We start from the raw sequence: 13,688 nt of genomic DNA on the forward strand, positions 1-13,688 counted from the left end.
CTATGGCTCTGGGTTTCTAGACAAAGATCTAGAACATTCCCAAACCTCAGCTAAGCCAGAAAAAGAACAGAGGAAGACCCCAAATCAGAACAGCCGAGTCCTGGCACACGCCTTCACACCCACCTCTTACACTCCCCCTGATTAAGAACAGAGCCGCAGGGACTCACTCGGGCCCGGTGTCTTACAGCGTGTTCTGCGGTGACCACACCTGGTTGGAACACATGGTCCCATCTCACAGGCTCTCATGTCCCAGGAATGCAGAAATCCCCTCCCCCCCAGATCAAAACAAGATGAAAAAAAAAAAAAAAAAAGAAAACAAAAAACCACCCTATCCGTTCTTGTAATTGCCCAAAAAATACCAACGCTCCTCCACTTGTCAGTGGTTAGGAAGCTGAACGTTCCCGCGCTCCGTCCGGGGGAGCAGACATGCGCTGTTGGGTTAGTATGAGGGGTAACCGGTGATGTACGGGGATGGAGCAGGCGGCCAGCAGTCCCGAGGCTGCCCAGGCCCTGAGGACGCGGAGGGTAAGCTCGTTCCCACATGGCATTCCCATGCGCTCTGGGCGCAGAGAGGCTGGCGACCCGGCCACGCCCCGCCCGGCCCCGCGGGAGCGGGTGTCCCGTTCACTGCGCCCTACATGAAGCTAACCCAGCAAGTCCACAGCCACAGGGGTCGGATGAATGGCAGCCACAAATCAGAGCTTCACACAGACCAACGGGGGAGAGAAACCGAGAGAGGAACGAGCAGCTGGGGAGAGGCAGGAAGCCACTGGGTACGTACCTCCTAACGCAGAACAAGCAGGGACAGCCCGTCACAGAACAGAAAGGTGGGAGCCACAGGCAGAAGGAAAACAACAAGAAGGCACATTTAAACCACTCAGCAAAAACCAGCCACACCAAACCAAGAGAAAGGCACGCAGGTTCTCGCAGTAAATGCACCTGCCTCTGGTACAGAAAACTGCCTTGGGTCTATCAGGACGCTAACTGAGCAGTTTTCTGGGACGCTCGTGCAGCCCGGGCGTCATTCTCTGCCGTGGACACGGACGGGACGGCCTCGCTCGCACAGGGCAGGGCTCAAAGCAGCAGCCATCGAGTCGGGGCGTGCGGCCGGCTACCGCGGGCAGACTCGGCCCAACGGCCTTCGCTTCTAGCGGTTCTGCCTCTGGTCGGGGGCCTTGGCTGCCGAGGGCTGGGGGCCCGAGCGCGGGGCCCGCCCGCCGGCCGCCACTCACCCAGCTTCAGGAGCCAGCCCTCGCGGTCGGGGTTGAAGAACGTGTGCGTCAGGTCGTTGCCGTCGTCCTCGGGGATCTTGAACGGCTCGTTCTTGATGCTCTCGTACAGGTTCTGCGAGCAGCACAGGCGGCGGCGCGCTCAGGGACGCGGCCGGGGCCACAGGGCCCCTCCACCCACGTCCTCGAGGGCCCCCGCAGGTGCCCGACGGGCCCCGAGCGCGAGAGGCTCACCCGCAGCAGCTCCTCTGGGAGGTCCCCCCCTTCGTTGATGCCGCGGTTCATGGTGACGAAGCGCTCGGCCGTGGGCTTGTCCCGCACGTTGTGGTTGTGGAGGCTGGTGTTGAGCATGATGATGGCGAAGGACAGCACGTAGCAGGTGTCTGCGGGAGGCCAGCGGGTGCGGGGCCGTCAGCCGCCCGCCCGCCCGCCCAGAGGCTCTCAGCGCCCAGCCCTCACCCACCTGTGGACTGGAAGACGCCGGGGTTGCACAGGCAGTAGCGGGACGCGAACGCCTCCATCATGCGGTCGATCTTCTGCGCCTCCCCCGGGAGCCGAAAGCTCCACAAGAACTGCCTGTGGAGAAACGAGCACCGGGGGACGAGGGCGGCCCTGGGGTCCGGGGCGCGGGGATGCCGGGCTTTCCCCGGACAAGGCAGGAACTCAGGGACAGACTCTGCCGGTGGGCCGTGCCCGTGTCCCCTGGCCCACGCCGGGGCGTCTGCGAGGCTGGCGTCTGAGGCCAGAGGCGGGGGAGAAGGCCTCAGCCTCGGAAGCGGGAGGAAAGCCCAGACCCAAGGGCCAAGTCCTGGGCGGGAAACAGAATGCACGCCCCACGGTCCACAAACGCCTCTCCGGGCCCGTCTGCAGCTTGGGAGGACCGCGGCCCGGGGGCCCCATGGGGGTGAGGGCCTGTCTCCTGCTCCCACACTTTCCCGGGGCCAGCCCGGGCCCTGACACTTACCTTAAGGCTTGCACGAGGTTCAGATCAGCAAACTCATGGAGTTCGACAAATGCTTGAAGAACTTTAATATTAAAGTCGTCCCTGGGAAAGAAAGCAAGTGCAGTCCAAGGCCACTGCGCAGAATGTCCGTCATTTCAAAAGAAAGACCTTTACTACGTAGACCAAGTGTCTGTGGTTTCTTGTCTTGCATAACTAGAATTTAAGATCTACTGCGCTGCACGCTCATTTTCAGGCTTAGGACAAAGGAGACTCGGTAGGACGTTAGGAATTTACCTACCAGTTGGTGCTGATCAGGGTACAGGGGCCATCGGAAGCTTCCAGATGGCCGCCACGGCTGGGCATGAGCCACGCGGTCCCACGTGGTCCTGAGCACCAGGCGCACGCTCTCCCTTGGCTCTCCCAACCAGCGGCCACCGACAGCGCTCCCACCTCGCAGGCGGGACTCGGGAGCCCGGTGCCGGGGCAGAAACCCGGCAGTGCGCAAGAGTTTTAAAACCAAACTACACACGAGCAGACCATCAAAGGCCTAAACTCCTACATCACGTGAAAGAGAACAACATGCTTCCCTGGGGTTTCACTCCATGCTCTTTCCCCGGGTCCTGGCCATAAGGGACAGTAAGGACAGCCCGAGGCAGTGAAACGCTGCTATCACCACAGGTGCGGGCCAGGACGCAAAAGTTCCCCTTCCCCTAGGCGGACGGCAGTCCCTGGGTCTTCCCCGGACCACGGAGCAGACCAGACCTTGCTGAAGACAAGGGTGCTGCTGCCCCGCAGGCACAGGCCCACCACTGTCAACCGTGAGGAATGGCCATGGCCCAGGGGCACCTGCAAAGGGACCCCCACCAGCTGCCCACGGGGCTGCAAGGATGACCACGGCCTCAGGAAGGGGCCTGGGCACAGCACATGCTGCAACGTTCCTCTCCTTTCTCTGGGGCAAGCGGCTGTCTGAGGCCTTGGGGGTTGCTGGGGGGACCGGCCCTAGAGGCGGCGAGCACCCGTCCATCGTAGGCAGGCAGCAGTGAAGACCAGGGAGCCGGCCCCACACCGGGCTGAGCACCCACGCAGGGCAGTGGCCACCAAGTCAGAGCCACGGGGGTCGGTGTCAAAGGCAAGTGCCCACCGTCCCAGTTCCAGCGCTGTCGAGCGTCGGGTGCAGAGCTGGGGGACCGCACATCCCTGGGGGAGGAGCTGGCCCCCTCTTGGGCTCAGGTGCACAGGCTGGTGTGAAAACCCCAAGGCGGGACCAGAGAGGCCAAGTGATCCGAGGGGCGGCTGCACCCCCACTCCCGCTGTAGCCGGTCCTCCCTTGAGGGTGGCCCCTGAGGCTCGGTCCTCAGTCTGTGGGTCCGTTATCGCCGCACTCCCCGCGATGTGAACGGTACCTGCGAGCCTCCCGCTCTGGGGTTCCTGCCTGCCGGGCCCCTCTCTGAACCTACACGCCTGGATGCACCCCTCTAACTCCCCACGGCTTTGAGTTGTGAATCAGACCACGTCCTTCCTGGACTGGGAACCTCCCCCCGCCCCCCAGCAAGGGGCAGAGGGGGCCGTCATCACCCCGAGAACCTCTGCCACCCCTCCTCTCCCTCTGCTCCAGCCATACGGCCCCGAACGCTGACTCTCTGCCTGTCTTGCTCTCCCCCAACACCTGCCTGCAGTACACCCCCGTCGCCTTCATGGCCTGGCACAAATGTCACCTTCTCAACAGGACAAGCCTGACCAGCCTAACTGCCTAACTGCCAACCACAGCCCACCCTATGCCCCTACGTGCTTCTGCTGCTCCTCGGCCCCACCAGCTTCTAGCAGACAGGAGAAGTGGCTTTCACCTGTATCGTCCCAGCAGAAGATCGCTCACGAGTGGATGAGTCCGTCTTTTTTTTTTTTTTTTTTTTAAACAACACAACCCATGTGCCTAAAATAGAGCCTGGCACAGATTTGGAACTTGGCATTTTCTGGAACTCAAAACCTGCAGGCACACACTACCTGCCAACAGCAGGAGCCACCAGCCAGCGTATCCCACAACCGTCCTCGTTTGTCTCAGGCACCCGCCCAGTGATGGCGACCTCAGACACTGGCCCTCGTGGCACAGACGAGTAGGTGCTGCAGCCCTGGGCCGCTGCTCAGGGTTTCTTGTGGGGTTTTTTTTTTTTTTTTAAGCTTTGTTCAAACATAATTCACATTCCGTACAACTGTCCTATTTCAAGCGTACCATTCAATGGCTTTTAATATATTTACAGATCTGTGCAACTGTCACCACAATCGATTTCTGAACAGTTTCGCTGCCCCCAAAAGAAAGCCCACTGCCCCATCTGCCCGGCCCAGGCGACCACGAGTCTGCTGTCTCCCTCCCTAAGTTCACCGGCTCCGAGCACTCTGCATAAAGGGAATCGCAGGGCCCGTGGCAGCAAGCACCCGCACTCTGCTGCTCTCCCTGCCGCCCAGCAGCAGCCCACCGCCCGGATGAACCGCATCTCGTCCACCCACCAGCCGAGGGACACTCGAGCTCATGGACATCGGAACCGCTTCCCGCTTCTGCCGACCGAGAGCCACGCGGCCACAAGCACTCGTGCATGTTTGTGCAGATGGACGTTTCTGCTTCTCTTGGGTGAACACCTGGGAGTAGAACGAGCAGGTCGCACGGTGACGGGAGTATTTTGAAGAACTGCCAACTGCTTCCCATGGCCCTGGCACTTCCTAGCTGACCAGCAGCGTGTGAGGGCTCGGGTTTTCCCACATCCTGGGCGGTGCATGTCTTATTACAGACATCCTCGTGGGTGTGAAGTGGTAGCTCCCTGATGGGGGCTGAGGATGCTGAACATCCCGCCGTGTGCTGACTGGCCTTGTCACGTAGTCACGTATCTTCTTCGGAGACATGTCCATTCAGATGCTTTGCTCATTTTATAATTAAGCTGCCGTATTATTGAGTCGTAAGAGTTCTTCATGTATTCTAGATAGAAGTCCTTATCAGGGGGCGCCTGGGCGGCTCAGTTAGTTAAGCAACTGCCTTTGGCCCAGGTCATGATCCTGGAGTCCTGGAATCGAGTCCTGCCTTAGCCTCCCTGCTCATTTGGGAGTAGTCTGCTTCTTCCTCTGACCTCTCCCCTCTCATGCTCGCTCTCTCTCAAATAAATTAATTAATTAAATCTTTTTAAAAAAAGAAGTCTTTATCAGATTTATATGTGGCTTATAAAAATTTCTCCTATTCTGTGGACTGCCTCTCCACCTTCTTGATGACGTCCTTTTCAACACAAAAATTTTCAATTTTGATGATGTCCCATTTACCTACATTTTTCTTTTGTTGTTTATGTTTTTGGTGTCACATCTAAGAAATTCGTGCCTAATCCAAGGTCACAAAGACCTACCTCTATGTTTTCTTCTAAGTGTTTTATAGTTTTCCTTCTCACATGTAGTTCTTTGATTCAGTTTAATTTTTGTGGAACCTGAGTGGTCCAATGGCACTCTTTTGCATGTGGATATCCAGGTGTCCCAGACCATTCACTGAAAGACTCTTCTTTCCACCACTGAGCTGTCCTGACACCCTTGTCAAAAATCACATGACAAAAAAAATCTAAGGGTGTATTTCTAGATTCCCAATTCTATTCCATGACCTAGAAGTCTATCCTTATACCAGTACCACACCATCTTCATTACTGTAGCTTTAGTCTGCCTTATAATCAGAAAATGTAAGTTCTGCAACTTTGTTCTTCTTTTCCAAGATTGTGGCAATTTTGGGTCCCATGATGTTCTACATTAATTTTAGATGAGTAAGTCAATGTCTACCAATAAGTTAGCTGGGATTTTAATAGGGAATGAGTAAACTCTGTAGCTCAAATTTCCAATCCATGAACATGGGATATCTTTCCATTTACGTAGGTCTTTTCTTTTTTTTTTCTTCAGTTTTCTAGTTAAGACTAAATATTTTGTACCTCTTTTGTTAAATTTATTCCCAAGTATTTTATTTCTTTTAATGCTATTATAAAATGGAGCTGTTTTTCTTAATATCTTTTCCAAGCTTTCTCATTGCTACCATTTAGAACTATACCTGGATTTCACATATTGATCTTGTATCCTGCAGCCTTACCGAACTTGTTTCTTAGTTCTAACACTTTTAATGATTCCTCAGGATTTTCTACACACACAGTTCTGTCTTCTGTAAACAAAGTTTTATTTCTTCCTTTCCAAACCAGGTGCTTTTAATTTCATTTTCTTGCTTAACTATAACTCCCAGTACCACGTTGAAGAGAAGTGGCAAGGGCAGTCAACCGTATCTTGTTCTCACTCAGGAGAAAGCATGAAGTCTGCCTGTGGGTTTCACAGGTGCCTGCATCATACTGAGGAAGTTCCCTTCTTTTCCTGGTTTGTTGAACGCTTTTATCTTAAAGCAGTGACTGTTGCCAAAAGCCTCTCCGCATCTATTGCGATGGTCATGTGGGTTTGCTCTTTAGTCTACTGATCCTGTATATTACCTTGACTTGCGTATGCTGAACCAACTTTGCATTCCTGGGGTAATGAAGGCATGCATGCGGTGAACGTACTGGTGTATGATCACTTGTCTGTACTGCTAGATTTACTGAGAGTTAGTGGATGGTTTTTGCTTCAGTAGTTATAAGAGATACTGCTCTGTAGGGCTTTCATTTTGTTTCGTTTTTTTGTGCTATTTCTGGTTCTGGTACCTAGTACTACTGGCCACACAGAATGAGATAGGAAGTGTTCTGCTTTCCATCTTTGATCAACTATTTTTAATAAAAAGCTAGAAACAGAAACCACTCCAGGTAAGCAACTCTTGGGCTCCTGTTTAAAAACACTTTTGTTTGGTCTTTGACTCAGGGATGCGCTGCCTTAGATGCCCGCCCCAACCTCTGCTACGCACAGCCAATGGACCCTTAATTAAAGAAGGCCGGGGCTATAGACCCAACCAGCTGCTCTCCGTTTAAAAAATAGCTTCCCACCTTCACTCCTACCCCAAGCAACAGGGGGAAGAAAACCACTGAGAGATCTGGTCTATTTCTGAGCACATCATAAGAGAAGATTAAGATGTTTTCTGAGGGGGGCATCTGGGGGACTCAGTCGAGCATCCAACATTACAGCATTTCAGCTCAGGTCATGATCGCAGAGTCATGGGATTGAGCCCCGTGTCAGACTCTGTGCTTGGTGGAGAGTCTGGTTGGGAGTCTCTCTCCCTCTGCCCGCCCCCCACATGCTCACACACTCATGTGCATGTGCTCTCTCAAATAATCTTTAAAAAAAAAAAAAGATGCTTTCTGAGGTATGGAGAAGGGGCAGCCCAGTTTCAGTCCCGCCGTGGTTCCCTGAGTAAGGGCTTTCAGAGATCACAGCCCCCGCCTGGCCCCAGAGCACCCACACCTCTCTCCCCACAAGGGCAGGGGGAGGCTATGACGGCACTGGGCCAGCGCGGTAGAGGGGAGCAGCACGTGCGCCCCTATGCCCGCAGGTAACTGACAGACCCTGACGTGGAGGGCGGGCGCAGGTTGGGCTGCTGGTTCTCCTTCAACTTACCTTTCTCCCAGATAGTCCCCAATGACCGTCTTATTTAGGCCTTCTCCTTTATACAGGAACTGGGCTACGTCTTCTGGGGAGTTCTGCAGCAGGTCATTTTCTATTAGAAACTGAATTCCCTGAAGAAGGACATAAGAAAGGAAGCTCTGGTTAGGAGGGTCGCCCAGACTCATTTTTCAAAGACACAAGTACATCTAGAGGAATGATCTTACTGGCTGAGACACGGCAAAAATACCGGGACAATCTCATTCTCACACTCCGGACTACATTTTGTCCATCAGAGAAAAGCACATTCATTCCTTCCTGGCAATTAAATGGGCTAAAACACAAATAAAGGGGTTACTGAACAAAGCATCAAAAGGGGGCGCCTGGGTGGCTCAGCTGTTAAGCATCTGCCTTCAGTTCAAGGACTGATCCCAGGGTCCTGGGATCGAGCCCAGCATTGGGCTCCCTACTTGGCGGGAAGCCTGCTTCTCCCTCTGCATCCTCCCCCCTGCTTGCGTTCCCTCTCTCGCTGTGTCTGTCAAATAAACAAAATCTTAAAAATAAAATCACAAAGAAAGTATTAGAGATTACAAAGGCAGAGGTACTCATGATACCGGATTTCCCAAGTTCGGGAGAATGATCTGGTTTGTGTGTGAGGGGAACGTGTTGTAGACGGTCGGCCAACCACGCCCTTCCCAAGCTCCCCTTCCTCCTTGCCATTCCTCGACAAATCATCATGTTCCTGGTCGGAAAGAAGTCCGGACAGAGGACCCGGGGAAGCTAATGCTTTCTTGATCAAAAGGGACTCGGGACTCGTGAGCAGCTCCCTCTCCCTCCTTCCTGCCTGGAATGCAGACGTGATGACCGGAACCCCTCACGGCCAGTGGATGAGGGAAAGGCCCGGATGAACACCGGGCTGGGCGGGTGGGGGAGGAGGGTCCTGTCACGTGGGAGCCACTGGACACCCTGTGGCCACGTCTGCTGTGTGAGGAGATAGTCCGTTGTGCAGCGGCACTGACGAGATCTGTGGGCTGTGGCTGAGCACGGTAACTGGCCTGTGCCACGGAGCTGAAGCCGTGCAAATCCACACCCATGAAAGTCGTCAAGGGCTCAGGTGACAACTTTGAAATGAAAGGCTGCAGAGGCGCCTCCCTGGCCCGATCAGCCGTGCTCCTCTCCTGAGAAGCCCTAAGAAGGGCGACCGTGGCCCTCTGACCCAGCCTGTGCGCTGGATTCCGAACGCAGGCTGCAAAGCTGGAAGGGGATTCCGCTCTCCATCTGCCTGTTTCTACAAATTCGAAGAAGACTGTCCAGCCACCACCCTCTGTGCCCAGGACCGGGGCTCCCTCATACCACAGGGTCCCTCCGAGAGTCCTTGCTATTTTTTTTCAAACACGTAAATGTCCACAGCAGCCTTATTTAGAATTCCCCCAAACAGGAAAACAACCCAGCAACGTCTGACCAACAGGAGAAGAGAGAAATCTATTCCAGCAGATTCCACACGAGGGAACACGACGCGGGGGAACACGAGAGGATAAATGCACCAGAACATCGACGCGTCCGACAGACGTGACAAGGAGTGAAGGACCACACGGAATGCACCTTAATTCCACACCGCTCTATGCAGCGTGGAACCTGTTCGCCAGGCAGAGACACCAGAAAGACACTCCTGACGCCGACCCCGCATCTTGCTCTGGGTTACGCAAGGATTTTAATGTGTAAAAATTCGTCAGGCTGTGCATTCAAAGTTTGCGCACCATATGCTGTTCTTCAAAAAGTTTACCAAAAAAATCAGTATGTCTGATGATCCTAAATTAACTCTCTATTTCTGGTGGGAGCGCACGTGAGTCCGGGCCTCCTGGGGATCATCTTGTTCATGAGAGGACGTGCACGTACCGTAAGGAAGCACTCCGACCCCAAGGACACGCCTGTCCAGCAAGGCCCCAGAAACAAGGTGCTGTGGGCAGCCAGCTCCCAGGGTGAGCGAGGCAGGGCTCTGTGCGGGAGGGGAGCTCTGGGCAGGTGGCAGACAGTTACAGTCTCACCTAACATCCCTGGCCAAGAGGTCAGAGGCCAAAGCAGCCCCAGTCTGCCTCTCTCGACTCCGAGTCCCAAGGACACACAGACCGACGGCAGGTGGAATCGGTAGACCCTGCTGTCCACCCCTCCCCACCAAACCGCAAGGGACAGGAGAGAGAGCAACCAAAGCAGCCCAAGGTCCTGGGGCCAAGGGCCAGCGGAAGCAGGTGCTCCCTGGGGGATGGGTGCCTGGCTGGCAATTGGTGTGATCTCCCCCGCCTGGTCCTTCATGCCCACCTCGGCTCATACTGGCCAGCCGGGGGCGGGGGGATGCCGAGCACTGGAGAACCCCAGCAGCAGGCTGTCCTGCAGTCAGGTCCCCGTGCCTCCTCCGGCCTGCTGACGGGACTCTGTTTTCCCCGGCCGGGGGGAAGGGCGGAGTGGGGGGCTCTGACAGAGGCTTGAGTCCATCCTGCCCTGTGCTCTTTTCAGCCTCCCAGCGGCCCCCAGAGTCCTGAGGCCTGGCAATTTCCACAGTCACAAGGTCCCAGGCACTCCAAAGGCCTAGGCCCAGCCCGGAACCGAACGAGCCTGGGGATGAGGCTCTCCCGAGCTCTGGATGCTCACGACCTGCTCTAAAATTCAAACACTCGGGAGCTCTTTGGGGAGGCTATGCAACAGCCTGAGAAACCAGGATTTGAGAAGATCAAGTAGGCCCCGCCCAAGGTCACCTCTTCCATGCTTCCAGGTTACAGAATGCAGCCAGGGGAGCCCCAAGGCAAGCTCCAGCTCCCTTTCCAACAGGTACCAGAAAACACGGTGCGGGGGAGGGGGGAGCCCAGGCCAGGGACCAGAAGAGAACGTGGAGCCAGAAGCCAGAGTCAAAGAGAGCAGTTACGAAAGACAACGGGACTGTGTTGGAAAGGAAAGACAAAGAGGCAGAAGCAGAGGAGGACAAGGAAGCCGCTGATGTGCGACCCCGTCCATGTGACACACAGGCTGCGAGCAGAATGGTGGGTCCACAGGCCGAGGCACACCAGGGATGGCCAGCAGCTGTGGCCAGCTGGGAGGGAGGCCCAGAGCACATGCCGCCAGAGCTTCTGGCCCCGGGGCCTGTGAGACAACACACCTCTGTTGTTTCAGGCCAGAGTGTGGTCCTTTACTACAGCAGCCCTGGGACCCGAGTACGCTAGCTAAATGCTAATAAAACAAAGGAAATGTTCCAGTATCATTAGACAATGTTCATGTTTTTTCGCTTGGAGGGGGCGCCTGGGTGGCTCAGTCGGTTAAGCATCTGCCATGGGCTCAGGTCATGATCTCGAGCTCCCGGATCGAGTCCTGCATCGGGCTCCCTGCTCGGCGGAGTCTGCTTCTCCCTCTCCCTCTGCCGCTCGCCCTGCTTGTGCTAGCTCTCTCAAATAAATAAAGTCTTTAAAAATACATCATTTAGAAAAGCAAACATAGAATCTACTGGAGGGGGGCACCATTCAACCCATTACACCTCGTATATCTTTTCCTACTTCCTTGTTCTCACACTCCGGGTCTGTTCCGTGTGTGTCTCAGTCAGAACACAACTGCGTTTCACCACTGCTTCCTCAACCCAATGTGAAGGTGCTTTTAAGAGGTAACTGAGCCCAATCAAGTTGACGGCGGTTATGGGTTTGTCACCACTCCTTTCCGAGCCTTCATATTTGCTAGGTATTTCTCATGTCTTTTCAGCCTTCTGTTGAATTAAGTTTTCTTTATGCAATTTTTCCTAGTAATTTAGAAATCCTATCTTATCCCTATTTTTAGTGGTTGCTCTTGAAATTTTAATACTTAGGGGCACCTGGGCGGCTTGGTCAGTTAAGCCTCTGCCTTCGGCTCAGGTCATGGGATCCTCAGGGTCCTGGGATCAAGCCCCGCATCGGGCTCCCTGCTCAGCGGGGAGCCTGCTTCTGCCTCTGCCTGTTGTTCCCCCTGCTTGTGCTCACTTTCTCTCTGACAAATAAATAAGTCTTTAAAAAAATTAATAAAATTTTAATATTTAAAGTTACGTTCATCCAAGAACATCTACAAAACCTTAGCCAACCTTTACCTGCTTCCCTTCTCCCTTGCTACTTACAAACAGCTGACCCTTGAACAACATTAAGGGGTATGGGGTTATGGGTCCCCATACCCGCCCCCCATCGAAAATCTGCATTTAACTTTTGACTCCCCCAAAACCTTACTAATACCCCACCATTGACCAGAAGCCTGACCCATTATGTGAGCAATTGACACATTTTATATGTTATATGCTGTATTCTTATAATAGTATCACAATATTACAGTAACATTCTTACAACAGTCAGCTGGAGAAAAGAAAACGTTACTAAGAAAATTTAAGGAAGAGAAAACACATTTCCAGTACTGTACTGTATGTACTGAAAAAAAAAAAAAAATTCCACGGGTAAGTGAACCCTTCCAGCTCAAACCCAGCGCTGCTCCAGGGTCAACTGTACTGAGGACTTTAATTTAATCTGGGACTTTAATTTTTTTTAAAGATCTTATTTATTTGAGAGAGAGAATGACAACACAAGAAGGGGGAGGGCCAGAGGGAGACGCTCTGCAGGGAGCCTGATGCGGGACTTGATCCTGGCACTTCAGGATCGTGATGGGAGCCAAAGGCAGACACTTAACCGACTGAGCCACCCAGGCACCTCCGGGACTTTAATTTTTAAAACATTCTTTCAACAATCAAACTCTCCTTTAGACTTGACCGTACGTTCTGCTGGTCTCATCCTGCATCCTGGATTCCTGTCCTGTTTACAGACGCCCTGCTCCAACCACGATTTCTAGAGCTCAGGGAAGCTGTCAGCAGCTCTGTGAGTCCTTGCACATCTGCAATGTCTTCACTTGCCTCCTCACACACGGGTGACAGCTGTGATTCAGAATGCTGGCTTTTATTATTTTATTTGGTTTTTGCACGTCTACACCAGCCTCTCCAGAACTCTAGGTTTTAAAGCACGTTTCCATAGACCTTGGAGAACAGTTTCCCTCTGTCTTTGATCCAGTGTTCCTGTTGTGATCCTGGTTTCTTCTTAGGTAATCTGGTCTTTCCTCCCTGGAAAGTCAGTGAATTTCTCTTCATCCGTAAGTTTTCTGGTATTTTACTGGATATTTCTATGGATCAGTGTCTGAAAATTTTATCCTGGTTGGCATTTGGTGAGCCCTTTGATTTTGAGGACTTTATCTTCATCTAGCTCTGAAATACTCCAGGATTTCACCCTCCACTCTGTCTTCTATTCTCTTTTCCTGGGACTTTTGTTCGATGAACACAGTGGCCAGACCTGCCTCCCACCGTCTCATGGTTCTCCGCAGAGCAACGGAGAACAGGAGAGCCTCGATCTGCCCTGCCCATGTGCCCATCCCAGACCGGAGCGGTGGGTTCTCACAGGGAGCTGGCTCTTCGCTTCCAAGGGTCTTTTCCACAACTCCCCTTCCCTGCACCAAGGAGACGCCTCCACCCCATCATCTCTGATGAGCTTTATAATATACAAAACATCCTACTTTCCATGACTCCTCCTGTGTTAGCTCTGTTTGTGGCATTTCATGTCTCTTTCACAGGGTCAAGCAGCTCATACATTTGGTGACTCCTGGTTGGGTGATTACCTTTGTATTTCTGATTCTCTGGTAGCCCAACTGAACCCCGTTTGCTTCTGGAGCAGGTGATGCGGCCAGCTGGGGTGCTCAGAAGCTGGTCTCTGGGAGCGGGTGTTTCTCTTCCTCCTCCTCCTCCTCCTCAGTGAGGCCAGCAGAGAAGAGACACCTGCGTCTCCCACCTGGGGGCACACACAGCTGCTCGGCACAAGCTCAGCCAAGGGTAAACAGTCTGGATGTCCCCTCTGCAGTCCCACGCCCCACACGGGCTGCCTGAGGGAGCGGAGCCCCTGACGTGGCTGTCCCTTCCTAGAGTCAATCTTTCCTGAGTGTCCCTTGGGCCACCATTCATCTTT

At 53.6% G+C, this 13,688-nt stretch overlaps 1 protein-coding gene across 2 annotated transcripts in view; it reads right to left on the bottom strand.

The window, feature by feature from the left end:
- Positions 1 to 13,688, bottom strand: part of CYTH3 (cytohesin 3) — an 89,214-nt gene that overhangs the window by 7,251 nt on the left and 68,275 nt on the right. For both annotated transcript variants that reach the window (XM_080830506.1, XM_080830505.1), the window contains exons 5-9: positions 7,708 to 7,826; positions 2,194 to 2,274; positions 1,693 to 1,805; positions 1,464 to 1,612; positions 1,233 to 1,344 (exon numbers count right to left, since the gene is read on the bottom strand). In XM_080830506.1, coding sequence (XP_080686632.1) covers positions 1,233 to 1,344; positions 1,464 to 1,612; positions 1,693 to 1,805; positions 2,194 to 2,274; positions 7,708 to 7,826 — 574 coding nt within the window. The remainder of the gene's footprint in view (positions 1 to 1,232; positions 1,345 to 1,463; positions 1,613 to 1,692; positions 1,806 to 2,193; positions 2,275 to 7,707; positions 7,827 to 13,688) is intronic.

The sequence above is a fragment of the Martes martes genome, assembly GCF_963455335.1.
Source record: "Martes martes genome assembly, chromosome: 18".
Taxonomy (NCBI): domain Eukaryota; kingdom Metazoa; phylum Chordata; class Mammalia; order Carnivora; family Mustelidae; genus Martes; species Martes martes.